Below are 27,861 nucleotides of genomic sequence, written 5' to 3'. Positions count from 1 at the left end.
TCAAAGTATTTCAGAAAGGGTCCCCACACCCTCTGAAACCCCCCACCTGAGTTCCAAACTGAGTAGCGGATCTTTCCGAGGTCTAGACAAGACATGATGTCCCTAAACCCTGAGCGTGCGTGGGCGGAGCAGCATCCCTCCATCTTAGTAGTAGTGCTCTCCGAGCCAAAAGAGGAGCGAAGGACAGTGTGTGACTTTTGGTTGGAGTTAGGCGTGTGTCATCCAGCCCAGTGGTGCCAAAAAGGGCAATCAGTGTGTTGGGCTATAGCTCATGATTAAGAATGAGCATTTGGAAAACATTTCTCCAGTATCTTTCCAGTCTGGGACAAGAGCAGAACATGTGAATAAGTGAAGCCCCACCTTTCTTACACTTGTCACACAAGGGATCAACATCTGGGTACATGAGATCATTTGACTTTAGATATACATGAGCCCTGTGCACCACCTTAAATTGTATCAGGCAGTGAGGTGCACAGAGAGATGTTGAATTTACCAGCCTGAAAATGGAATCCCATACATTGTTTGACAGTGAGAGGTTTAAATCCTGCTCCCAAGCAGTTTTAAATGTTGTCCACAGGAGCCCGTTTTATGCCGTATCAATTTCTCATTGATGATATTAAGCCCTTGCGCGATGGACGCGGACGCAGACCCAGTAACACGTTGGCGGTGGTCGCAGTGGTTGTCTCAGGGAAACTACATATCTGAGAAACTGTCTCGCCTGCAGGTATCGGAAAAAAATGGTATCTGGTAGGCTGAACTTTTCAGAGAGTTATGCAAATGATGCAGAGTTATTCCCAGTAAAAAGATTTTCAAACTTCACGATGCCCCTTCTGCGCCATTCTCGGAATCCAGAATCAGATAGTGATGGTTGAAAGAAGGGGTTGAACAGAATTGGACTCGAGCGAGAGAAATCATGGAAACCAAAATGCCTCCTGAGCTGAGCCCACACCCTCATTGTATGCCAAACCGGACTATCAGTTAATTTATTTGTGAGGAGAGGAAGTGAGGATCCAAGCAGAGCTAAAATGGAGACGTTTCGGACCGATCTCTACTCCATTGTCACCCATGTCAGCTCGAACATCAAATTGAGACCAAAAAGTAAGACAACGTATATTAGCCGCTCAGTAGTGAATTCACTGCATCAGGCACGCTTTCACATGATTTAGTAGCTAGATTTCTCTAAAAAGACACTTCTGTTTCCTTGTACCTATAACGCTGAAGTAGGTGAGTTTATGTCCCACAATCTTAAAAGGGAGGTGGGTATACTTGGCCTCCGTATTCACAGGAAAAAGTTAACTCGTGTAAATTAAATTTATATCCCCAAACCTGGCCAAATTGAGTGAGTTTGGACAACATTGCAGGAAAAGAAGTATCTGGGTTTGATATGAAAATAAAAGATCATCAGTGTACAGAGACAATTTATGTTCAATTACTTTCCTCAAAATCCACCTCAGCACTTGAAAATTAAAATGCACATTACCCTATGATATGTGTGGCATTGGTGTATGCTACATACTTCTTCTGTCCCTATACAAATGAACATTAAAACATAAAAACAGCTCTTGCGTATTCTAAACATAATGGACAGAGGAGTGCTTGTTAAGGCAGAGTTGCCAGGGCCGTTACCTCCTCAGCTGCCTCCTCTTTGTTGGCGAAGGCTGTATGTCCCTCCTGCCACAGGAACTCTCTTGTCCTCAGGAAGGGCTGGGGGTGTTTGAACTCCCATCTCTGGAGGGAGAAGTGGGGGAGAGAAAGCAGTGAGAAGACAGAAAAAGAAGAAAGGGTGCCAGTGTTTTTTGTAGCAATTTCTTCATCAAGTTTGTAACTATGAAGTGAAGATGAGGATGCAGATGCGACAGTAGGAGAATACTGACCACAACGTTACACCACTGGTTGAGTTTGATCGGCAGGTCTCTGTGGGACTGGACCCATTTAGCGTAGGCGGGGTACATCACTGAAGCAAAACAAAACAGTCACAGGTTAATACCAAACATGACTCTGCAGAATCACTCCGACTGCTCTATTAGAAAGCAAGATATGTTTAAAAAGCTATTTACACTTTGTGTACGTTCAATGCAACTATGTGCACATAGTTTGGTCTTAAAGTGCAAGTCCATTAAAGAGCTGGGGTTCAGACCTGTCTCACTGGTGGGTCTGACAGCGATGGGCTCAGCCAGCTCAGTGTTTCCGGACCGGGTTACCCAGGCAACCTGACAAGGATGACAGCACCATCATTAAATGATTATCAATGTTGTGCAGTCATATCATCGTTTTATTAACTGTCTGGTTTCAGCTAAGCATACTTCTGGTGTTTCCATTTCCTCTTTACCTCTGGAGCAAAGTCTTCAATGTGGGTTTTTTCCTTTTCCAAGGCGGCCTGAGAGACAAACATGGGGAAGTAGCAGTTCTCCACACCCATTTTCTTAATCTCCCGGTCAAAGAAGTCTTTAATGGACTCCCAGATAGCAAAGGACCAGGGCCGCAGCACATAGCAGCCGCTGACATCGTAGTACTCAATCATCTCTGCCTTAGTGATGACCTGGGGAGAGGAGGAGCAATGTTACATTGAACAGGGGAATTATCAGACATATCAGAAAAGACTGGCAAGTGTTGTGTTTTTAATTGGCTTTTCTGGAAGTAGAAAACAAGGTTTTATACGAGTAAAGGGGACCCGTGTTGATTTAACTCACCTGAGAGTACCAGTCAGCCAGGTTCTCCTCTTTCTTGGCCTCCAGGCCCAGCCTGTCAGGAGACAGGCAACTAAGTTAGTGTGATGCAAACCCCGAGGTTAAGAGGTCCAAAACGCTACAATATCTAGTATTTAAAGTGCGTTTGTCTTTTGTTAATTACACATTATAATTGATCATTTTGTTTGTAGGCATCACATTGTTATAGAAGTAGAGAAGATATTGCGGGACTAATGTTTATGTTACAGTATTAGAGTATTCCAACTCAAATTGTACAATCTTAACGCTGAAAGAACAATTTGTAAAATTAGAGACTGTGGGAATTAAGCATTGCCCAAATACTGTAGCAGAGCAATCTGGGGAACTCTCACACAATGCCTCATTGGTTAGTCTATGTGCAGGTACAACATTTGAGTTGCATGAACACAATCCTAATAAAACACACAGCCATTCCCAGACCAGCCAACCATGCAACTCGAAGCTCAAATCTGTGACTATACAGTTAGCAAAGCAGCTTCGTACTGTTAACGAACAAAACAGAAAGAGCTGCACCATAAGGGCCAAATCCCAATCTCTATTTTTAGCACGATGTTATGATCATGACTATAACTCTTCATCTGAGGAACAGAATTTTTGTATTGTACTTTTTGCATCTTATATCAAAATCTTGACAATTTTTATCTTCAGTCTCTAGGGTTTACAAGGCTAATGTGCCAAGTGGCTGTATTAACCATGGAGAGAAAAACATGCAGAATATGGATATTTAAATATATTAGTGGTGCAACACTATCATATCACATTTGCTCCTCGAGGCTGACAGCAGACCACAAGCACTGATCAAGCCGATGAAAAACACACCAAGCATTTTAAACTCACCAAATCTGAATACAAAAAAACTAAAATACTCTTCAGTTGTTAAGCTACAGTAGCAGAGGGTTCGGCTTACAGACGATCCATCTTCAGTTTTCAAGTAAGAAATCCAAGTATGTGCCTCTGTACCCACTTTAGTATTTGTTTATAAATAAAAAACATACATCTCATGGCATTGTACGTTTAAATGAAACCATCCATCAACGGCCAGTTATTGCGTGTTAAGTGTTTGTAGCAATTAAACATCTATTCAAAACAATGTTTCTCCCTAAGGAATTGTCTCATTCATGTAACTATAATGTACCCAAAACAGAAAAGACAGTTTAGTACGAGGCTTTTTATTGACCAAGACACTTTTACTTTGTCACTTTCAGCCAAATCATTATCAGTACAACCAACTGCGAATGCCATATGGTCTCACTATACATCTGTTTACCTAACTTCAGTCTGCACAGCCTTGCTCCACATGTGGGAGAAACATTTTCACTATCGTTGGAGACAAAATAAAACTAAAAACATGATTTTTTGGAAACAGATCTGGTTAAATTTGCACGAGAAAAAAAAGAGGTCAAAGCTAAAAAGTTGACTTCAGATGCAAATAGTAAAATACTATTCTGTTCCTCAGTATCTAACAATCACATTATTTATTCTATCATTTTAGCTGAAATAACAACTCACCATTATGGAGTTGCATTTTATACTCAACATTCTGCTGGCTGGTAGGATTTAAACTTTTAAACTAAACCAGATGAAGAAAAAGCTACTTCATCATTGTTGGATCTTCTTGGATCAGTTTCCAGCCCTCACCGTGTTTGCTTCTTAGGTCCTTGACCATCTCCTGGGGCCCCTGCCCCTCCGGAGGATTCCTTGCCCTGGCAGGCTTTGTCTCCTTTAGCCTTCTTCCCTCCCGGTCCTCCTCCTCCTTGTTTCTCAGACTTGTTCTCCCTCTCCTTGCGGTTTTTATCTTCTCCTCCGCTGGCTCCAGCAGCGGCCACTGGTTTGTAATCCTGTCCAGTAAGCGTCTTGTACTTGTTCTTCAGGTCCAGTAGAGTCTTCACGGCTTCATCCACCTGTTCCTGAAAAAGGAAGGAAACTTGTTTTTGTCGTTTTCCTCCCCAGTTCTAGCTGTATTTAACTCCACACTGTGACTGGTTCCTTACCTTGGGGGCCTTCTCGGACTTGAGCTTTCTCACTAGCTCGCCCTGTTGGGCCACCTGTGAGAACAGTTCCTGAGCCTGCGGGGGAGAGCTGGGCTGACTCTGGACATGGCTAGCTGGGGCTTGTAATCCTGGTTTGTAATCCTGTCCGGTCTGCTGTTTATACTCTGCCTTTAGAGCCAACAGCTGCTTCACTGCAGCATCTACCTGATCCTAACGAGCACCCAGCGAGAAGAGAAACATTAGGCCATAGCAGCAGAGACAGCTGCAGGACGATCAACAATATAAAGACTCTGAAAGTAGAGGAAACACTGGTAGTACATTGATATGTAGTAGTTGTGGTACTGCGGTGATAGTCTCACCTTGGATGCCTTTTCAACCTTCAGTTTCTTGACCACTTCTCCCTGCTCAGCAACCTTCTCATAGAGGGCAATGGAAGCCGGGTTAGGGTTGTTCTGAACCAGGGGGGCAGCTTTCTGGACTGGGGCGGCAGCTTTCTGGACTGGGGCGGCCGCTTTCTGGCCTGGGGCGGCTCCAGGTTTGTACTCCTGACCTGTGACCTGTTTATATTCTGCCTTTAGGGCCAGCAGCTGTTTCACTGCTGCATCAACCTGGTCCTGGACACATGGACAAGAAAATGCATTTCATATTTTTACAATCCTGTAATGGGTAAACAAAGTTCAAGCACCAGGTAAATTATAAATATTTTGAAAATATTGACACTGATAAATAAAATCACTTGTTATATTTGCATATAAGCTTATAGCTAATTGTTGCTTTCACTGGCCAGGTTTGGCTTATAAAATAATTTACTAATTAAGGGTGTGTCCATTTAAATGAAAGGCGGTGTGGCCTTCACAGGTGGCGAGTGAAGACGGTAGGTTTTATTCAGCTCGCCTCGGCCCCATCCATAGTCCACCACTTTGCCCATTTTTGAATGCTCTCTCAGGCACCGCCAAGATGGACAACCACAGACCTCAACGGTCATCAGATTTGGATTCAAATGTTGCTAAATCCTTATTGGTGCACCGACGTACATGACATCAACTTTCTCCAACTGACCTCATTCCACATCAATCCAGTGAGAAAAGCATGAAAAAAATAAACAGTCATTTCTAATGTGAAATAACCCGACAAATGGTTTTCTGTGGCAGAAAACAGTATGTTCATGTAAGATCTAGCACTCATCAGTTTGATGACAACTTGCAGCACACTGATAGTCGCAATTAAACTTTGGGTTTTTATAAGCACTGGGTTTTACTACATCCGTACTGTCATGCTGCATAAGAATACCTTGGGGGCTTTTTCAGACTTCAGTTTCCTTACAACTTCCCCCTGTTGTGAAACACGCTCATACAGGGCTGAAGAAGAGCAGGAGGAGGAAGAGGGGGTGGTCGCAGGAGGAGCAGTGTAGGAGGCAGGAGTGGAAGGGGCCATCCCAGGTTTGTAATCCTGACCAGTCAGCTTTTTAAACTCCTCCTTGAGAGCGAGAAGCTGCTTCACAGCTACATCAATCTGCTCCTGGTACCATCAACAAACCAGCTTATTGTTGCATGTAGTTTAGGATAAACTCGACTGGCATGCTAACAATGTGGGTGACATGGGCTGGACAAATCATTTGGGACACAAACAGCGAGTGACTGGACAAGTGACTTTGGATGGGAGAATGAGGACACGTGAAATGACTGGACAAATTAGTAAATAGACTGAAGACTTGAGGTGTGAGTACTGATTGACGGATGTGGACGTGAACAGTAACAGAACAAGCAGATGTGGACATGATTAGTAATTAGACAAATGTCCAGGTACCTTAGGTGCCTTCTCTGACTTTAGTTTCCTAACCAGCTCGCCCTGCTGGGTAACACGGGTGTACGGACAAGAGGCGGAGTCTGTTGATGTTATGGGCGGGGATGGAGCTGAGGTGGGAGGAGCCATGCCAGGCTTGTAGTCCATACCTGTCTGCTGCTTAAACTGTGCCTGCAGAGAAAGGAAGTCATTATTCACTCAATCAAATAAGAGTCTTTATTGCTAAAAGTGTAATTTTTAAAATTGCTTGTCATTACAGCTCACGTGCCTTCAGAGAAAGCAGCTGCTGAACGGCCTTGTCCACTTCGTCTTTAGGAGCCTTGGCAACCTTCAGCTGACGGACAGCTTCACCTTTTTCTACAATGCTCGAGAATAAGTCACCGGCTGAGGTTGAGGCAGGTGCAGGTGCTGGGGCCGGGGCTGGGGCTGGGGCAGCCTTGGCAGAGGTTTTGGCAGTCTAGGGCAAAAGATAAGGCAGATTTAGAGATAGAGAAGAAGACTAGGAAATTGAAGGTAACAGTTTATCCCAGACATCAAAGAGACACCTGCAGGTTAAGCTTTCTTTAAAAAAAAAACCTCCCTGTTGTGATTTAAGACTCTCCTGTTGTGTTTAAATCTGGTTTCAAAGCCTCTATTCAAAGATCTATTTTAGTCTATCAATTGGCCGACATTTGCATTACTAGTTAAACCAGTTAGCAACCACTCTCACTCAGGTTCCTTGCTACAGCCATTGATAGAATAATAGATAAGTTCGATAGATAGATAGATCAAGATAGATCCAATAGAAGAAGTATGCGGGGCCCAGGGGGAACAATAATGGTCCTTAGCTCTAACCAGTTAATGAGCTGAGTTTACTCAAACTGTACTGGTTTACTACTAAATCAAATCTTACCTCGTCTTATACACCAGTATCAAGTCTGATATACAGTGTTGAGATATTGGACTTTGGTAAATAAAAAAAATAAAAAGCACTTACTGTGTTGCTAGATGCCTTACTCTTGTCCTTGGATCCAGAAGTGGGCATTTCCTTGGTGTGTCCATCAGGAATGTAGAACAGGACACAGGGACTCTCCTTACAGCTGTTAGGGCTGTAGATGTAAACCTTGGTTAGACACAGATGCTAGGACAATGAACGTGGTTAGACAGCAAAAAACTGTGACAGTAATAAGTGATATCCTTGAACTGAGGTGGTTCAAACAAACAGGTCCCTTTCCTCACCTGACAGGCTCATAGGGCTGGTCACAGATGTAGAAGCCCCGCCTCTGGAGCTGGATAATGTCACCTTTCTTCAGGTCCTTCAGACAAGGATCTCCAAGCATCTTCTCCTCCAACTGAGAGAGTGAGAATAGCGCAATCAAACAAAAAAAACTGATTTGAAAATGACCAATGAGACGCATGCCGTGAGATTAAGAACATGTGTTGCAGAACAGACCTTGCTGTTTTTATTGATGTACTCCTTGAAGTCGTCGTCTTTGGTGATGACAGCTTTGGAGATGAGAGGCTGGTAGTTTATGCAGATGGTGGGCAGCAGGGGGGCACTGTTTGTGTCAGCCAGCCACGTGATCTTGGTCGTCTTTTTGTAGTCCTTGTTTTCCAGGTTCAGACGAGCCTCCAAAGACTGAACCTTACCATCTTCCCCTCTGAGCGGTAAGAAAGGCGCACGTCGTTACTTTAATGAGACACCTTGTGATTCTGAACAATAAGTAATAGCTGAGCAATAATCCCACATACTTGTTGATCTTGGTGATGATGAGGTTGCCCCAGTTGATGAAGGTGACCATCTCTCCCTCCGAGAAGGTCTCAGCATCAGCTCCTTCAACCAGAACTCGAGCTCCATACCAAACCTTCTTCATGCCCACGTCTGTGTTCTGCATGGACACAGAAAGGACTTCAGCATGTGTACTAAGAGACAATTGCGGCACCACTGAGTGAGATTCTGTGTTCCTTTAAATGTAAAGTGCACTGAGACCATGCCTAATGGTGAGTTTACACTTTAAATATTGATTGATTGATCTAAAAGTTCCATGTGTCCAACACTACAGCACAGTGTTGTTTGTAACAGAATTACTGTTCAAATGATTCAGCAGGTACTGGACCAAACAGAACATCCCACATCACGGCACAAAGAAGCACACCCACAAAGTCTCCTGCTGCTGTGCAACTTTCCTTCTCCAGGCACAAACAGCACTAGCAAACATCACAAGCTTGAGGTTTGCAGACTTAAAAAAAAAAACGCCCTTACCTTAGGGTGTTTTGCAACCTCCTTGAACTCCTCTGTAGCCTCTGAGACGGAGACAGGAACCACATAGGAGCTGGACAGAGCTGTGTACCTGGGAGCCACCGGGTCAATAACCTAACACACACAAACAAGGACATACATACACAAACCGGTCAGTAAAAGAAATGCCAGACAAGTGATTCGTTACAATCTCTACCTACAAAATGCTGAGTAATGAAAGGACAAAGCAACTTAATTCAAAAAGTTTTCTTTGAAAAAACAAAAAACAAACAAAAAAGGTACCAAAACAAAATACAAAAATGCTTCAGCTCATTACGTGGCAAATGAAGTAAGACACACAAGAAGAACCAAATGCTGATTTAAGTGAGTAAATCATGATCGTCTGGAGGCGAGGGATACAAGCTTATCTTCAGCTGCTTATTCAGTCAACATTCCCTTTCACTAAGCTACCAGCCAGCCTGAGTGTTTGAGAGCCCAACGATGGCTAAATGATTAGCAGAATACACCATTCCAGCAGTAACGGATCAACGCCATCCCAGCAGGGGCAATGTTGTTTACATTTTACCAGGAAGTGCAAACTTTTATGCAAACCACTTCATAGAACAATAGAAGTAGACTTCTTTCAGTATGCAGGCCCCAGTGGGAACAATAAAATAGTCCCTAGCTCTAACAATGATGGGATGGAACCTGTTGACTCAGACTAAAAAAAACAGCAAGACAAACAACATATTTATTGCATGATTTTCACAAAAGAAATCTATTGTTATTAACTCATTTAAGCTGATTTAGGAAATAAAGTGTGACGCACTCTCAAAAAGTTGCAATGGACTAATGGATGAAGGGAAGGGAATAGATTGAAAGGAATACAGTGAGGAAGGAGGATTTAACACTGGATATTATGGTCTTGTTGACATTAATGTCAGCCATTATTTTTCCAACATTTATTTTGACAGCTCAGGTTCCATGTACATGTGACCATAAAAAACATTAAATAGCCTCTTTAACACCTCGATTCAACCTCCAAAAGCCACATTTACTTCCCTGATGTCACCAATGATGTTGTGGGAACTGAAGTCTTCCAAACCAAAGCAAGCACAAAGCTCCCTATGTTTACTTCCAAGCTGCTCATAACCAGTTTAAATCAGTGAAGATGGAGAAGGGGAAGTCATGAAAACAACAAAACATAAAGAACACATTGTGAAAGAGAGTAACATTGATCCCTCATACTCATTTTTATGTCATGATACAAGATGAGCTTTCACACACATTGGGGAGCCAATTCAGAGTTGTAAAGAATAGAATAACTAATTTACCAATCACTTCATTCAATTGTCTTATGTCTCCTCTGCTGCCACAAAGCACCTGGGAGCTGGTAGAGACAGTGTCTTGTTCAAAGAAATGTCTCTCTGAGCTCTGCTATACAACTCTGCTGTCCTTGGCTTTTGAACACTGTGTTCTTTGACAGGATTTATAATAAGGCTGCACAATTTGATGAAAATATGCAATATCGTTGTTTAATATTGTGACAATGATAATATATGGGATTAATAAATAGATATTAAAGTGCAATCAGTTCTGCTACTTTCAGTATTCTGCTAAATTAGGATATTCTACGGATATTTTCTTTCAACTAACAAAACAATCTGTCAATATCTTTGCCTTTCACAATGTGTTTTTTGCGCCAGTTGATAATGCAATGACAATAAATAAATAAAAAACTGATCTATTGTGTAGCCCTAATTGACAAACATTATTTGGATGCATTATATATATATATATATATATATATATATATATATACACACACACTCTGAACGGCTGGTAAAACAGTGAAGGCTGTTGGTGGATTTTCAGATAAAGCAGCCAATGAGGAAAGCAGGAAAGGAGTGGGTGAAAATAAGCAAGAAGAGGTGGAGAAGGAGGTGGGGAGTACCTTCAGACAGCTAATTGGCAGCTTGGAAACAGAAGTGTGAAATGCTGTTTAATGTCATACAAGGAGGGAGGAAGAGAGAAGAAAGAGGTAGAGACACATTTACACAGAATGGAACGTTTATCTTATTTCCTCTCACAGCTTTGTACTCAACACAAATGTAATTTTGAAGGAGTAATTAACATTAGCTTAGCACTGCAAAGACAACTACCTTGAGTGACAGTAGCAGCGCCTGCAGAGACACCAGTTATATATAAATAGTCAGTAACTCAGGGGAAATCTGTTGTGGTGTGCTAAGATTACTTCAAATGTGTTTCAGCTTAAGCTAAGAGTGGGTAAACATACATTAATTATTCAACCAAAGTCATAAAGTTTGATTAAAGCTTTAGGCTGTGTTAGGCAACACATTTCAGACACAAATGTAACCAAATAGACTTGTGGCAATTCACTAGGAATTGTGGGGTCAGCAGTAAGCAAGCAAGCAAGCAAGATTCATGTAGTAACGCAGTTTGGAAAGCATTGTTCAACTGGTTTGCTATTCTTATATTTTCCAGAATGTCTGATTTAATAACATATGTATACCTGTGTTAACTGAACCCAATAGGCTTTAGCTTATTATTAAATCATTAAAAAACATCTGTGAAGAATGTCTGAAACCACACTTAACATGAGCTGCTGTTACGGCAAATGTTCCCATCGCCAAGTTGACGTGAAGGAACGTTGGGGGCTGAAGAGGGCAGGGGGGAGTGGGTTAGTGCGTATGGTAGCTCTTCTATTGTACTTTGTCCTTGAAATGATACCAGCCAGTCATTAGCAGAAATTCTGTGTGAAGCTCACGTTTGCTCTCAGTTTATGCCCATGTTTTAAACATATTAACTTAACACCTTCCACTTGACTCTGGAATGAAGTAGCAAGTGCAAGCACAGAAAACACAGAGGAAGCACCACTGATGTCCAGACAGATGAAAATGGGGGACACAAAAACATGAATACAATCAAACGTGGCACATGAAATGAAGCAGCTTTTATTTTTTTGAGGTTTAAGTGTTATTGTGGGTCATATGGAGGGAACCAGCAAAGTGAACTAGCAAATGAAAGCATTCAACAGAATGAGAACAGCAAAGCAGAAGGAAGCCATGCCAGCAGTGAATCCACGGACAATTCTCTGAACCCTGGTCAATTACAGGCAACGTTTAAGTCATATTCATTCATTATATTCCTTCTTTCTCTAACATACATGACAAGCCAGGTCAAACAAATACCCCCCCCCCCCCCTAAAAAAAGTCCTTAGTAGCAAATGTCAGCTTATGAAAATGGTCTGCAGTTATATTTAACAAGATACAATTCAACATTGGTCTACAGTAGGACCCGTCAAAATATTTTAAATGATTTGTACATCTTACAGTTACAGCAATACAGACCATGCTTAATTAAAATGGAGCCACATTCAATGTCAGAATCATTTATATCCCCATTTAAGTATACAGCTAGCTCCAGACAATCAGGCCTCGATGTGCAATGAGAAAGGAGAAAATGTACCTTCTTATTGAAGGCCCAGATCTTGTCCCACTCCATGTTCACCACTGACCTTGATCCACCCTGGAAAAAGGGCAGATGAAAGAAAACCCATTTCTAACTGATAGAAAAGCTTTTGCACTCGATCGAGACAAAAGATATGTTTTAATTCATTACATTTGCAACTGTGCACTTAAGTCCTCGACTTCGACATTGTGACACTTAATTGAGGAGATTATGCAGACTGATCATGTATATAATTTTTAAAAGTTGTACTAAATAATGTAAGCGCACACACACACACATACAATTAGCTGTTTGTTCAATATAATGTCAGAAAATTGTGAAAAATGTGGATCAGTGTTACCCTAACGCCCAAGATTACATCCTCTAATGTCTTGTTTATTCGACAACTCAAAGATATTCAGTTTACTGAAGGAGAGAAGAAACTAGAACATATTCACATTTAAAAAGCTGGAATCAAAGAATTTTAATTTTGTCCGAAAGAAATTACTCAAACCGACTAATCAATTCATCTTTGCAGCTTTTAATGGGCTAACTGCTTTTGAGGTCTCGACTTGCAAGTTGAAAATGTTATCTCATACAGTCTTTATCTGCAATCATCAACCTCCTTTGTGTTAAGAGCTATCTGGCCTTCTCCTCTGCCCATCCCCAACTATTACACATGTACCTGGGCTGCTATGAACTGTTTCAGACCCTCAACGGTCATTCCTCTCCTCAGGACTCCTCTGACAGTGGGGAAGCGAGGGTCATCCCTGGGGGGTGAGATGAGACAAGTCAAAAGAGAACATGGGGCTAGAGAGGAGGAAAGAGTAAAGGCAAAGAGAGAAAAGGGGGGGAAAACAGGAGGAATTGTGTGGAGAAGAGAGGAGGTTTTGAGCAGAGAGTGAACGAGCAGCAAGTGCAAGGATTTTGAATGGAACGTGGAGCGGATGTTTAAAATGTTGAAGTGTCGCCTTATCACCCGCTTCACATAGCTCCAATTTTGCTCTGGTACCGCTTCATCCCGCTCCCCAGCTCACACTATGAGTTCGAAGAATGCCCGAGCCTGTCTCTGTGCTACTGCAAAACAGAACATGCAGATAAACAGCCCCCCGCCCTTGCTCTCCATGCTGCAAGTGTCATCTGGTGGAGGTAGCAGCACGAAGAGAGGGTTGATACTGTTCAGATTATGACACAGCTTTATTTTTTATTTTTTTGGAGCAAGTAAGCGATTTGAGTGAATTGGGGAGAAATCCGAGTTGAGAGCCAAGCGATACTAGGAGTAGCAGCCTGGTGCGCCCAGGAGTGGGGGAGCGGATGAAGCAAACAGCTCTGTGAGCAGACATTCTCACCGCTCCACTCTGGTCACATGCTCTGGTTGTGAGGGACCACAAAGAAGGAGTAGAAGATATAGACGCTTAATTCACATTAATCAGCATCAGTTGCCAGATCTATCAGACTACACCTACCATCCATCGACGTATCCCTGGTTGACAAACCAGGTGAGCTTCCTCTTGGACAGCACTGTGTTGTTGAGGTTGAGTCGAGCATACTCCCAGATGTGGGGCTTCCTCAGGCCCAGAGCCTCGATGATCCAGTAGAACTGCTCGTCACGATCGTGGTACTCAGTAGTCCTGAGAGCATGGGTCACACCCTCCAGACTGTCCACGATTGGACAGGCAAAGTCGTATGTTGGGTAGACTCTGGAAGAAAGGGGGGAGGGGCATTTTATTATGTCCAATGTTTGGTGCAAATACTACAGATGTTATTGCTTTAATAATTTTTAGTTATACATCAAGACTAATAATCTAGTTTTGTGAATTCCTTGATGTTATTTAAATGAAGTACTTGTGGGTGTTTCCAGTGCGAGGGTGTGGAGTGGTTTTGCAGCGGTAGAGGGTGGGGTCTCTCATGCAGCCGTTGTTTGAGTTCATGTCTATCTTGGCCCTCATGCAGCAGGTCTGACCGCTCTCTGTCCCAGCTTTCATCTCCGCCCACATCTTCATGTTCTGCTCCACCGCTACAGGGATGAGGGAGGGAGGGAGAGAGAGAGAGAGAGAGAGAGAGAGAGAGCTTGCTTATTGTAGTTTCAGAAAATTCTGACATTTGCACTGTAGCTTTAACATTCACTGCGATTGTTAAACATGACATGTTTCCCCAGGCGTACAGTTATTTCTGCATTTGGACTCGGTGCGCTGCTCTCTCTCCTGCTTCATCTGCTCAGGAGGTGTGTTGTCGATGTAGGCCTTGCCCTCGGCAAGCAGCTGTTCAGCAAATTGCATTATGGTGGCAAAATGGTCGCTGGTGTACGTGAACTGGTCTGGATGGATCTGGAGCATGGAAACATCTTCCAGGATCACCTGAGAAGCAAGAAGCAATTTGATAAAGACATTATTTGACAGTTTTTTATGTTAATAATGAAAACACAGTACTTTTCTGGTTTCTTACTGGTAGTATGGAATGATCCGAGTATTTTACCTTCTCAAAGTCCTCCTTTTCCTTCTCAGGGTTGGTGTCGTCGAAGCGCATGATGAGCTTGCCTTTAAATGTGACCTGGTAGTGCTGGTTGAGAAGAGCAGCCTTGGCATGGCCGATATGCAGGTATCTGGCCACAGAGAGAGAGAGAAATACTCCCTGTTAAGTGAAGGTACTAAATGACCATATATAAAAATCAGAACTAATCCTAAATTCCAGTTCAAGCCTTACCCACTGGCCTCAGGAGGGAATCGAACCACCACCTTGCCCATCTCAGCTCCTGGCAAATCCACAAACTTGCCAACATCTTGCTTCTTCTCATCCGACTGCCGATTACGAACACAACCAGTCAGGAATAAAACAGGACCGCTGCATTTGTTTAGTAGGCTAGTTGTTCTAATAGACTTTTATTTCCACCAAAGCGAGCTCTGGCAAGGTCAAACTGTTATTTTGAATTAACTGAGCCCAAATATATTACTTAACCACTGAATCTGTGAAGACTGAGAAGTGTTTTAGTACATAGGGATTATCAATTCAGTTTCTATACAGGACAACACAAATTACTTGTTAATGTCCTACAATACACTTACGTTGGATATGCTTATTGGAGCATTCTTACTGGCATACTTTTTGCATACAGCAGTGAAGGGAACCTGCGAGCTCAGGAAAGAGAACCAGCGATTGACATGGGAGAAGGATTTGCCCTGGATTGGCCATTCCTTATGACCTGCGGGAAGACAACCACAACGGTTTCACCTGTGTACTTCCACACTGAAATAAACAAAATGGCAGAGATCCAGACTGGTACATTCTGGATGACACTGACCTTTGAGGGCAGCCCAGACAGAGAGGTCAGCCAGGGTGAGGGCATGACCAACCAGGAAGGTCCGCAGGGAAAGAGCCTTATCCAAGTCACCCAGAGCTACGCTGTGAGCAGACTGAGCACACAGATGCCGAGCACTGAACTCCAACCAGTGGTCGACCTGAAGATACCAAATAGTATTTCAAATAAGTAAATTAGAACACCAAAGAGAACAGAACAGTTCCAACAAACACACACACACACACACACACACACACACACACACACCTCAGTCTGCTCCATCAGGTTGGCTCCATAGAGGCCCAGAGCGGGAGCCACCCGGGCCAAGTACCGACTGATGGAGTTTGCATCATTGAACTGGATTGCGCTGAAGGAAGGAAAGAGCACACGGATGATTTATTACCAATAAAAACACTAAAATTGCTCATTAGGTAATTTGATAAAATAATGACGTGGCCTACTCTGAGACGAGAAGCCGGGTGTCTTTGCCTTCCTCCACTACTACCTGCACACTGTCCTTCACATGCTCTGCTGTCAGAAGCGCTCCTGCAAAACAGAGGAGAAAAATCAGTTTGTAAGGGCTAATTGTGAATCTGGGTAAACATGGTTTAACAGCCTAACACAGCTTGAGTTAATGGATTCAAGTCAAGGGCAACTGAACTTGCTTTAGATTCTTAAAAACGGCCAGCCTCTCCTACAAAAGGTGTGTGCAGAACAACCATGACCTGTTTGACTGGCAATCTTTACAGACATTTTGGTTTGAGAACCAGTTTTACTGGCCATGCAAAAACATACTCACTGCAATGTGACTTTGGCTTTGCATACAAATTTCAGTGTCATGGACGTAATATCAATACAGGTAAAAGAAAAAGATTGGGCTAACTTGCAAATCAACTTGAAGCACAGCCAAAATAACCTGGGGTTCTTTCTGCATTGACAACTCACTAGGAGCTTTACATTAACATTGAAAAAGGTTACAAAACCCTAACATGTCAAATGTTATACACTTTCATCTTAACAGTCAATCATATGGTCTGATGGTAGAGATTCAGAGATGGTTACTTTTTGTCTGCTATCTTTACAGAGGAAAACTGAGCGTGGCACCTCCCCAACCACTGACTAAAGGTGCCTAGTATTCCACTTTCCAGGAACAGTGCTGCTGGTGTTGACAAAATGAAACCGATTCCTATAAGAGTGCAAAAGTATGCACTCCCCATCCAGCACTCCACATTTCAGCATGCTTGCATCAGCCCGCTGTGTTCACTGCCACCGCACACAGCGCTGTTTAGCTGCTGTCAAAGAAAGCTAGTCAATAAATTAGCTTGCCAAAGTACATAGCATTGACACACTACACTTAAAGAGCTTTGCCCCGACTGTATTTAACACATAATGTAATATGTGTCACATATTGATAAAATTCGTCAAGGTATTGATACATTATAGCAACACTGTATGCGTCTCTAAACCACCTAGCTGAGCTAACCTGGGTTAGCTAGCTCTTGCCAGCGTGTCAACTTATCAATAATGTGCATGTAGCTATGATTTGTCAATGTCAGTGTGCATGATGAATAACGATTTTTGAATATAATGGAGCAATATTTATAGGCAGCCGACTGTGAAATTTGAGAGATATAAGATGTAGCTGCTGTCATTAAAAAGACAATTTAACGAACTGTTCACATGTTGAGGTTTGGTGTGCCACGATAACATGTTAGCTAGTCTTTAGCTAGCTGACTAGCTATTTGTATTGGACTAGCTAGCTAGCTAGCTCCATACACGCCTCATTTGAACTTATACGGACATAGAGTCATACCAATTGTAATTCATAAATAACAAACTTGGCTGTTTCGTAGCTTTTTCTGTTTTTTTGAGTTGAGACATCCGTTGTTCAGTTCAGATTGTTTCCATAAAACAATATTGACCCAATTAACGTTAAAACAAAACATCACTTTTAATGGGCTTTAATTGTAATGTCTTCATGTCTTCCGCATCAACTAAATCCTGATTTCTTGGACACAGCTATCTATATTTGTATTACACACAAATAAGCATTACAGGGTAAGAGTTTCAAACTGTCTCTTGTTAGGGTGACACGTAGCTAGCGAACTAGCTAGCCAGTTGTCACTAGGTGCATACACACGACTCAGAGAAGAAGGCTTTATTCAGGGGTCGGCCGGCTGCAACTCACCTAGAGGCGGGCTGCTTGTGTTGATGGTGAGCTTTAAGGCCATCCTGTCAAATCTTTCCACTGTTTATGAAGCCCTACAGCAGCTGTAATAAGCAGACAGCCAAGACTGCTCTTCACACCAAGCTAGCACCCCAGCGATACTACAGCAACACAGCATGAGGACCCGAGACACAACTTCTTTCGTTTTATTACAGCTGTCCAACAGCTTATTGGTGCAATACTGCCCCCTACACCAGGAGAATGAACACACACACAAACACACACGCACAGACACACACACACACACACACACACACACACACACACACACACACACACACACACACACACACACACACAGCCAAAGCTCTTATGTTATAAAGACCGTTAATATTAATAAATATATACAGTCTACACTGTCCAGTCTATGTTTGTTTCCCGTGGTAGCGGAACGACAAGAAAGGAAGGAAAATGAGTTTCGACCCGGACCAGTGTTCCTCATGCACCTGCGGCGCTGTTAGCGGGGATCTGCGGATCGCTGAGAGACTCTTCGTCCCCCCTCGTCTACCTCCGCGGCTGATCTCTACTCTGACTCGGTAAAGCAAAGACCACGCGTGGTCGTTATGTTACATTATATCCGCTCATTATGATGTCATCATCGTATCATTTGAAAACTGCAGGACTTCCATTGTCTCATTTTGTTTACTGTGATACTCTTTAACTGTACAATATGCATCATATTTTGCGCATCTTTTTTTACCATTTCGTCTAAGCATGTTTTAATGTTACTATGCTTACGCATGTTGTTAATGTTGACCTATTTGATAAACCCAAAGATCCCTGTTATTGACTCTGCACTGTAGCCTAGATGCACCCAGATGCTCTCATCCTGTCACACTGTTTTTAGTTCCAAACTGTCCTTTAGTTTCTACTGACTTCCGATTCTAACAGTTCAGATCACCAGCTTGTTGGTGGAAAGCCTACATGTCCTATCACTCAAAGGGGGGCAGATTACTGCTGCTGGTGCTGGGCCTGGTAACACCCTTTACTTCACTGTGTTTCTGGTCAGGCATGACTCAGGACAGTCAACATGGCAAGTGGACCATCTCCAGCAGCGATGATGATGATGAGGACCTTCCTCTTTCTGGGACTAGTTCATCTAAAGCCCACCGTCCCGCTGTATCCAGTCACAGCTCCCCTCTATCTGGCTCTCCTCCCAGCCCCAAACCAGAACCAGCAAACCCCCCTGTGTCCTCACTTATTATTGGCTCTGAGGCAAGACAGTTAGCAGCAGCGCACCAGTTAAATCCAGTGAAGTATGAAAGCAGTCCGTCATTGGCTGGGAAGCGGAAGAAAGAGGTGTCGGACGGCCCAGGCTGGGCTCTCTCAGATAGTGATGATGATGATGGAGATGGAGACTCGAAGGGGAAGAGCCGCAGTAACTTACCGAAGAGGTCACCTCCCATCCCTAAAACAAAGAAACCAAAGGTGGAGAACGAGCGTCCTCCCAGTCCCCACGGCCGGCTCTACTACATCGACGAGCCAGAGGACTTCTTTGAGTCCAGTACTCCTTGTCTAAATGAGACCTACAGGTTTTACCTCAACAAAGTCACAGGCCTGGACAGGAAGTACAACAGCGGAGCCCTGCACATCAGAGGTGAGAAGAGTTTGATGAAATGACATTTTGTGCAGACAGTTTCGTTATTATAACTATAAAGTGATGCTTTTGATAAGAAGGTTGCAAGTTAAAATCCCGGACGAGCATTGTGTCCGACATCATTCATTCATTCACCTTGCCTGTTTGGTTGCTTCAGGTCCCTTTGGTAATACTTTGTCCCTTTTTGTTATGACGTTGTTACGAGAGGGCACCAGAGTGATCTCATACGTAGATCTGAGTTCAGCTACCAGTTCTTCTAACCATTCTGCTATATCCAGTAATCTTTAGTTTTTCTTTCATCTAGACATTCTCTCTCCATTATTTGGGACCCTGAAAGAGTCTGCTCAGGTCAGTAATGTCCGGTGTTGTTGTTTTAGCAGCATGGGAATGTCGTCTGTCGGTGTCACAGACTAAAATATGCAACTGGATGGACTGCTGAGACATATTGTACAGCTACCCCTGGTCTCTAGGGCCCGGTGTTTCAAAAGTAATCCAGTGGGATTTAGGATCAAATCTTGGAAATGGGTTTTTCAAAAGCAAAAGAGGGATTCCGAACAAGATCAGATCACGTAGTCCGATCTTACAATTGATCTGGATCAAACCAAAGGTTTACTGATGATACATACATTTCTTCATATTCACAGAGTTACTCGCTATGTCGCATCTAATGAGATATGGACTATTTGATAATATATTGACTCGGGTATACGTCTACCCACCAGGGTTGGAGGGGATTGGGTCTATTAATACAGGTATACTCTCTTTCTTATAGTTTAACTACTGCTTTGATATTGCCTGGATGGTAAAGCAGTTCCCACCAGAGTTTAGGTAAGTTCTACTTCTTCTTTGCTACCATCACATTAAATCCAAATCAAAAAAATGTTGTTATTAGTAGTAATCTGCTCATGTCCACGTTATACGATGGCAGCACCCTCTATTGTATTATGGCCTGTGTAATATGGTAACATTTTCTCATAAATAAACTGGAGAAAATCAGAAAATTCTCTAACCAGCTCTCTTGTAACAGGTTTGTGTTACTAAACGAAGGGGATACACTACACATTTAATTATAGGGGAAATGGCATTAAAATGAATAATTGCTGTAACAGATGTATCTCTCCAATAATGACAAATACAAGTACATGCAAGAGGAGGAACGTAGTGATGCTGGTGACAATCCGGGGAAGCTTGCCCTGTGTGAACATTTGGTTTTTGGCTTGTGTTCACAGGGATTGTCCAGTTCTGATCGTCCATGGAGATAAGCGGGAGGCCAAGGCCCGGCTGGTGCAGCAGGCTCAGCCTTTTCCACATATTCGCTTCTGCCAGGTACATGTTCAGCACCACCCTGACAGCCTTTCTCTGAAGTGCAGTTTGGCTGATATTATGAAGACGTATCTGTGGAGTAGAAGTGTTTTGCTGTTAATGAGACTAACGTGTGGGACTTTCCTTGACAGGCCAAACTGGATATTGCTTTTGGAACTCACCACACGTAAGCACTTCTTTTCCTGCCTGGTATCACACCGGTTTGTGTTTGGTACACACATCCCAGATCAGTTTGGGACGTTGTTGCAGCTTTTTCGGATTGCAAGGTCCAGAACTTTGTCCAGCCTGAGTGCCCATGACATTGTGTACAGACAATTAATGTCTGTAAAAAAGATTAATCTTTACACTCTGGTGATCCACTGACCCTTCCTTCAGCAGTAACATAAAGTTGAAGTGTGTGGTTTTAAATGAAATGTCTCACCAACAACCATATACTGTATCTTGTTACACATGGGTTTCAAATTTAAGCTAGTTGGACAAAAACAAAATAATAACCTGCTTTATCGGGGCTAAAGAAGTCCAAATATCTTTCTAGATATTATGACCACTAGACATCATAACACCATTTGTAGATTTGTCGAGCCCAGCACCCTTTTCACAGCAGCCTTTGCACATTTTAGGCAATGAAATAACAATAATAAAATGCATGTATTTCCATTTGGCAGGAGGTGATTTACATTCCTGACAGGAAAGGTCTTGCAGTGAACTGTGTTGTTGTTGACATGTTAAGCAGAACATTGTGTGTCTTTGTGCAGGAAGATGATGTTGTTGTGGTATGAGGAAGGCTTCAGAGTCATCATTCTGACCTCCAACCTCATCAGAGCTGACTGGTACCAGAAAACACAAGGGTGAGTTGGTCTGCTATAGGTAATTTTTTTAAACCTTTATTTATCCATGGAAATGTTTTGAGGCCGTACACATCATCTGGATAGCCAGTTGGAAGAAGAGATAGTCCAACTTGAGAAAGTGTCTTTGTTGCACTGTATCTGGGAATAAGGTTGGGAATTCCCCTAAATATGTTTTTTATTAACCAGAATGTGGATGAGCCCCTTGTTTCCACGGTTACCAAAGGGCAGCAGCGAGAGCGCAGGTGAGTCTCCGACCTTCTTCAAGAGGGACCTGCTGGAATACCTGGCAGCATACCGCGCACCAGAACTCGAGGAGTGGATCCAACGAATCAAAGAGCACGACCTGTCAGAGACCAGGTAAACCCCAACATGTAACTCAGTTATAAGTAAATCTAAAATGTGCATAGCGAGTAACTCTGGCTTCTGTTATCAGGGTTTATTTGGTCGGCTCAACCCCCGGGAGATATGTTGGCTCAGACATGAAGCGCTGGGGCCACCTGAGGCTGAGGAAGGTACAGACATCTCCGCTGTCTTTAAGTCACAACAAGAAGAGGTGGTCTGTCTGCAAATTTTAAAAACATTTTTAAAATATGCATTTCCTTACCTTTCATAGTCATGGTTTGAGTTTATTTCGATGCAATGTGAAAATCAACTTTTAGACTTAAATGGTCATCAGTAGTGCACAGATCAAACTGTCCGTAGTAGGTGGTCTAAAATGGGCAAACACAAGTATTCTTCTCTTGAATGCAGCATGGCTGATTGTTTAGCAACACTGCTCATATCACTTAAAGGCATTCCCCCCCCCCCCCCCCCCCCCCCAAAAAAAAGGTGTTTTCACAAGGCAATGACAACATGTAAAAGAGAATTGTGAAATTCCCAGTATTCTATAACGGGGATCTCTTTCTTCTCTTCTTCTTCTTTTATTAGCTGTTGTACGACCACACTGACCCAGTGGCCGGGGAGGAAGAGTGGCCTGTGATTGGCCAGTTCTCCAGCATCGGCTCCATGGGACTGGATAAGACCAAATGGTTAAAAGGGGAATTTCAGCGCACGATGACCACGCTGGGGAAATCCTCTCTTCGCTCAGACCCCCCCATGTACTTGGTATGTTCCTCCAACACAAACTTGATGTGGTGCACGTTCAATCTCGAAACGGTGTGCACGGTTTCCCCGTTTCAGTTAAAAGAACATGTTGCTACGTTTTGTCGGGGCTGAACGTGGCCCTGGTCTCTTAGTGGAGCAGATAATGGGCCATTTCTTAGGGTAAACGTTCACACGTGGACACAAGCACCAAAATTGATTGGTACAATTACTCAGTGGGTAGTGCTCTTTCAAAAAAGTACGTTACCCATCGCAGAAAAACTTTGTGATGTAGCGTTCTAATGCTTTGAAAAAAGATTGGACAAAACAATACAAAAGACATTAGGGTGATGGAACAGTCACTTTGAGGTTACATGTTTGCCCCTGCAGGACATTGGATTGCCTAAAAACAATGTGTAAAGTGTTTCAGACACAATAATGCTTAGTTGAATGCTTTTGGCACTACTGACTGATTCCTTGTTAACTTTTGAAGAAAAAAAACATTCTTCCTTGCACATGTACAACGTTGAATGCATTGGCAATAAAACCTTGGAACTGCCAGGCAGTTTACTGAGTTTTCTCTATTTGTGCTGAACTTGGCATTAACCCTTATCCTGTAAATGCAAGGCTCTGCCACGGTGTAGTTAAAATGACATAGCTTAACTTTAAGATGATAAAGTTATGAATTTCTAAAACAAGTCGTTTTTACAGGTGTATCCATCAGTGGATGATGTGAGGACCAGTTTAGAAGGCTATCCAGGTCAGTAATGGGTTTTTGGGAATTGAATTTGTTATTATGTCATGTGTCACAGCCGTTACTAAATGCAGTTACATTTTGGTCACAGCATGATCACTTTTGCTTAGTTGTGTTTGTGTTTAATGTGCGACTGATTGCTTGACTGATCGGGGATTTGATCGTTGAGTGACTGCGTGTATTTGGTTGTGACGTATAGTTTGTCTCTTCTGTCCTCCAGCGGGCGGCTCTCTGCCCTACAGCATCCAGACGGCTCAGAAACAACTCTGGCTCCACTCCTTCTTCCAGTAAGTCCACTCGTACGAATCCAAACACAGTCATCATGTAACGAAAGGGTTCACTGGTACTTCTGTGTTACATCACCTCTGTTAGCCTAACCCATGATGGCTTCCTTTTTCTTTTTTGTAATACTCATATTGCATAAGTTACATTTGAAATTTGTTCAGAAATGATGGGACAAGATGGATTCATCTTGGTAATGACCTGCATAAAAATAATAATAATACATTTCTATTTGTTTGGCCAACAAATGTATGAATATACAGTATAATATTTAAAAACTCATGTAAGTAAAATGAAAGGTATTAAACTAGTTAAAACAATTATGTCAGTAAAATCCTCATGGACGATGAAAGCTATGTTGGTTATGCCAATCTAACATTACAGAGTCACAGTTTAGTACAGACGGCTATGTTTATTGTTCCTTAAAGTGTAATTCAACAGATTGTGTGTGTGTGTGTGTGTGTGTGTGTGTGTGTGTGTGTGTGTGTGTGTGTGTGTGTGTGTAGCCGTTGGAAGGCCAATGCAACAGGAAGAAGTCATGCCATGCCCCACATCAAGACATATATGAGGACATCACCAGATTTCACTCAGCTTGCCTGGTTCCTCGTCACAAGGTGTGTGTTTGTATGTGTGTGTGTGTATGCGTGCACTAGCTTTTGTAGTTCAATTCAGTTCAGTTTTATTTATAGTATCAAATCACAAAAAGAGTTATCTCAAGACACTTTACAGATAGAGCAGGTCTAGACCACACTCCAGACTCCACAAGGACCCAACAGTTCCAGTAGTTTCCTACAGAGCCAGCAACAGATTAAATTATTTGTGTCTTAATTTGTACATTTGATTTTGTTTCTTATCTCTGCCATGTTACGAACTGCTGGAACTGGTGTGGTAACTCCTTAGCCAAAACAAGAAATCTATTTTGTTGTGTTTTACGTCAAAATAATTTCAATAATTAATTTCACTAAATTGTCACTCATACTCTACATTCTTGTTTTTTATTATTCAAGTCAGACTTCTGTAATTGAATGCCCTCCTCTTAAGTAACTAGCAATATATTGTGTGTTAGAAGTAATACATAATCAATAATAAAACGTGCATGTGTTTCTCATCAATCTGCCAGCTGCTAACACTGTCCATGCCAATTATTTTGGGCAGCAGCACTGTGTTCAACAGATCAGATCCCAGATCAGATCCCAGATCAGATCCCAGATCAGATCCCAGATCAGATCCCATCCCACTGAAAATACATGTAGATGATCCTTTCTTATTTACATTAAAGATGATGTGTGTATGTGTGTGTGTTCAGTGCCAACCTGTCCAAAGCAGCGTGGGGTGCACTGGAGAAGAACAACAGTCAGGTGATGGTCCGCTCATACGAGCTGGGAGTCCTCTACGTGCCCGCTGCCTTTGTAAGAACAACACATGGACAAACAGCAGCAGAACAACAGAGCTGGCATTAGAATAATGTGTGGTGTGATGGTTGTCTCCTTCCAGAACATGAAGACATTCCCTCTGCACAAAGATTCGTTTCCTGCTTCCTCCTCCGCTGGTTTCCCAGTGCCATTTGACCTCCCCCCCACATGCTACTCTCCTGAAGGTACAGAAGCGTGTGTGTGTGTGTGTGTGTGTGTGTGTGTGTGTGTGTGTGTGTGTGTGTGTGTGTGTGTGTGTGTGTGTGTGTGTGTGTGTGTGTGTGTGTGTGTGTGTGTGTGTGTGTGTGTGTGTGTGTGTGTGTGTGTGTGTGTGTGTGTGTGTGTGTGTGTGTGTGTGTGTGTGTGTGTGTGTGTGTGTGTGTGTGTGTGTGTGTGCGTGCGTGCGTGAGGGTCTCTCCCTCTAACCAGCAGTTTAGATCGGGTCCTCCCAGGTGTAACCTGGTTAAAGTACCACATAGTCTGTGCTGTTTGTACTAATGTATCTTGGAAATGCTAGTACAAACATTTTACAGTTGTTGTAGGTTTTTGTCTGATTTCAGAGTGACATGTAGTGACATTTAGGTAAAAGAGTAGATACTAAAACCATAGTTGTATTGAGGTTTAAAAAACACATTGACTTATTCTAAAAAACATTAGTATTTGTCCTAAAAGCTGATCTGTCAACTAAACTGTGTTTTGTGTTCAGGTTGTGGCTTTTGTGGTAAATATTCTCTCCTGTGTTGTGTAAAACTGAAACATGTCCAAGGAGTTGTGGCTTATTATTCATAGGGATATGTTTTACTTGTATCATTATGGATGTATATATGTGTATATATGTGGCTTATATGTTTTTGGATTCCCTAATTTAAAGCAATAGTCATTAAAAAAATAAATTAAACAAAGTAAATCTGACTAGATCAGCAATAACACCCAAAACGTTAACAGACACTCTCCCTTTGCTGGGTTCAAAATGTAGTTTGCAAATAAATAGCAAATTTTAACAAAATTCTTTATCATCATCATCATCATCATCATCTATATCACCATCATCATCTATATCATCATCATCATCAGAAAGTGTTCATTTGGAATTGACATATCGGAGGACAACTCTGCCAAGTTGGCCCTTTATCATAGGTTGTGTTCAGCAGTAATAGTAGTAGCAGTAAGCACATTGTAATAATTCTACCAATGAGGTTGAATGAATTTAAAGTACTTCACTGCAGTACTTCACTGCAGGTTTCCAAAGGGATGTCTCCAGAGAAGCTGAAAAGCAGCTGTACTGTGAATCTCATGGTCACTAGTTGTCTGCTAAGCTCATTTGTGTCGTTATAAGTCATTCTATTTCTTGGCTCCAGTTAAGACAGGGTTTGAGTGTCACTAAGCCGTATCTTGTTAAAATATTCTAGTAAAATATTCTAGAAATAAACATTCTCACCATATAGATTATTTCTGAAGCGAGAGCCATCCAATCCAGTTTCTTCCTGGCAGATCAGTAGAGCTAACATTGGTAGGATCTATGAGCTACTGCTAAGGTATTCTTCCTAGAGTGGGGCATTTACTTAGACAGTGGACAAAGACACTGCAGCAGGCGTTAACGCTGCCGTTTGTCCAATGTAATGTCCTTTCTGTTTATCAAACCATGTATTTGCATTTAATTTTACTGACATTTTTTCTTTCTGTGTTTTCAGATCAGCCTTGGATCTGGAACATTCCGTACAGCCAGGCTCCTGACACACACGGCAACATCTGGGTTCCCTCCTAACAAAACACACACACACACACACACACACACACACACACACACTGTACATACCTCTCTATTACTATTGTCAGTACTATATCTAGGTGTTAATTGTCACTAACATTTATTTTTTTATTTTTATACCGCCCTGTAGACTCACATGTTTTCTACCAATAAATAAAATAATGTTATCATTGTCTAGTTGTGATATAAAGTTTGTGTCAATGTTGCAACAGGATTTAAATGTGAAAAAAAGATATGTCATTAGGTTGGGTTAATTCCATTATTTTAAATTCTCACTCAGATTAATGTTTAGCATCATAACGTAGAGTGATTCTTTAATTCATTTTTTGATTCTTTAGACACACAGGGCAGTAGGTCAACAAATTATCACCAGTGTCAAATGTGTCTTTAATGTGTCCAGAGGTCCGCTGGGACCATATTTTGGATTACTGCAGCACATTCAGCTGAGTAAACCTGATATCATGCAAAAACAGACCATTTCTTCCAAATCATAATTGCTATACAGCATGTTCTAAAAATATTAAACGGTAAGCTGAAAATCATGTTTTCATCATGGATTAAAAACTGATTTTAATAAATACAGAACACAACTTTTTAAAACAAACAGGACGTGCCAACACCGGGTATAGTCTGTTAATAGTTTGCTACCTAACTCGTCCTTCCATACAGCGCTGCAGGTTTCCTAACCTACCACGGTGATTATTAGATTCCTACTGCGTGGTCTCCCAGGTGGTCCTTTGTCACTTATTCGACATGTAGAAGGCAAACCAGCAGGGATCTGTGTAACGAGCACAAGTGTCACTGATCTAAGGTCACACACACTGAAGGGACCTTCTATTCCCACTGTCAGTGGCATTCTGGGTAAGGGCTGAAATTGGTGAGAATGTTTCATGTCACTACATGAAGAAACTGTGACCTGGGGGGTCCGATTACTCAGATGTCAGGAGCCATACTGGGCCCACCTCTGTCTGGTTCATAATAAATCTATATATCTATATATCTACAAATATATGTATATACATATGTACATATATATATATATATATATATATATATGTACATATAT

At 42.2% G+C, this 27,861-nt stretch overlaps 2 protein-coding genes across 4 annotated transcripts in view; one reads left to right on the top strand and one right to left on the bottom strand.

Annotated features, from left to right (window-relative positions):
- Nucleotides 1-19,163, bottom strand: part of eprs1 (glutamyl-prolyl-tRNA synthetase 1) — a 38,432-nt gene extending 19,269 nt beyond the window's left edge. The window contains exons 1-29 of one of the 3 annotated variants that reach the window (XM_034873036.1): nucleotides 19,155-19,163; nucleotides 17,693-17,752; nucleotides 15,966-16,050; nucleotides 15,772-15,871; nucleotides 15,508-15,664; nucleotides 15,272-15,408; nucleotides 14,913-15,007; nucleotides 14,685-14,811; nucleotides 14,374-14,566; nucleotides 14,055-14,226; nucleotides 13,676-13,909; nucleotides 12,895-12,979; nucleotides 12,228-12,287; nucleotides 8,763-8,873; nucleotides 8,252-8,388; nucleotides 7,953-8,160; nucleotides 7,739-7,851; nucleotides 7,497-7,608; nucleotides 6,789-6,977; nucleotides 6,524-6,691; nucleotides 6,008-6,235; nucleotides 5,077-5,331; nucleotides 4,718-4,927; nucleotides 4,365-4,633; nucleotides 2,691-2,742; nucleotides 2,330-2,539; nucleotides 2,138-2,210; nucleotides 1,875-1,954; nucleotides 1,627-1,728 (exon numbers count right to left, since the gene is read on the bottom strand). In XM_034873036.1, coding sequence (XP_034728927.1) covers nucleotides 1,627-1,728; nucleotides 1,875-1,954; nucleotides 2,138-2,210; nucleotides 2,330-2,539; nucleotides 2,691-2,742; nucleotides 4,365-4,633; nucleotides 4,718-4,927; nucleotides 5,077-5,331; nucleotides 6,008-6,235; nucleotides 6,524-6,691; nucleotides 6,789-6,977; nucleotides 7,497-7,608; nucleotides 7,739-7,851; nucleotides 7,953-8,160; nucleotides 8,252-8,388; nucleotides 8,763-8,873; nucleotides 12,228-12,287; nucleotides 12,895-12,979; nucleotides 13,676-13,909; nucleotides 14,055-14,226; nucleotides 14,374-14,566; nucleotides 14,685-14,811; nucleotides 14,913-15,007; nucleotides 15,272-15,408; nucleotides 15,508-15,664; nucleotides 15,772-15,871; nucleotides 15,966-16,050; nucleotides 17,693-17,735 — 4,005 coding nt within the window. In that variant the 5' untranslated portion in view covers nucleotides 17,736-17,752; nucleotides 19,155-19,163. Of the gene's footprint in view, nucleotides 1-1,626; nucleotides 1,729-1,874; nucleotides 1,955-2,137; nucleotides 2,211-2,329; nucleotides 2,540-2,690; nucleotides 2,743-4,364; nucleotides 4,634-4,717; nucleotides 4,928-5,076; nucleotides 5,332-6,007; nucleotides 6,236-6,523; nucleotides 6,692-6,788; nucleotides 6,978-7,496; nucleotides 7,609-7,738; nucleotides 7,852-7,952; nucleotides 8,161-8,251; nucleotides 8,389-8,762; nucleotides 8,874-12,227; nucleotides 12,288-12,894; nucleotides 12,980-13,675; nucleotides 13,910-14,054; nucleotides 14,227-14,373; nucleotides 14,567-14,684; nucleotides 14,812-14,912; nucleotides 15,008-15,271; nucleotides 15,409-15,507; nucleotides 15,665-15,771; nucleotides 15,872-15,965; nucleotides 16,051-17,692; nucleotides 17,873-19,154 lie in introns of those variants that run through there. The other 2 variants (XR_004656826.1, XM_034873154.1) reach the window with 2 other exon arrangements.
- tdp1 (tyrosyl-DNA phosphodiesterase 1) lies at nucleotides 18,186-26,968 on the top strand. Its single transcript, XM_034873270.1, has 16 exons — nucleotides 18,186-18,267; nucleotides 18,741-19,328; nucleotides 19,633-19,676; nucleotides 20,101-20,156; nucleotides 20,558-20,654; nucleotides 20,783-20,817; nucleotides 21,407-21,499; nucleotides 21,686-21,856; nucleotides 21,933-22,011; nucleotides 22,427-22,603; nucleotides 23,291-23,339; nucleotides 23,554-23,620; nucleotides 24,122-24,229; nucleotides 24,922-25,024; nucleotides 25,110-25,212; nucleotides 26,719-26,968. Exons 2-16 carry the CDS (start codon nucleotides 18,743-18,745, stop codon nucleotides 26,790-26,792), a joined length of 1,842 nt encoding a protein of 613 aa, XP_034729161.1. The 5' UTR covers nucleotides 18,186-18,267; nucleotides 18,741-18,742; the 3' UTR covers nucleotides 26,793-26,968.
- The last annotated feature ends 893 nt before the right edge of the window (nucleotides 26,969-27,861 follow it).

Source organism: Etheostoma cragini, chromosome 1 (assembly GCF_013103735.1).
Source record: "Etheostoma cragini isolate CJK2018 chromosome 1, CSU_Ecrag_1.0, whole genome shotgun sequence".
Lineage (NCBI taxonomy): Eukaryota > Metazoa > Chordata > Actinopteri > Perciformes > Percidae > Etheostoma > Etheostoma cragini.
The sequence above is the reverse complement of the archived record's forward strand: the minus strand, read 5'-3'. Positions and strand labels throughout refer to the sequence as shown.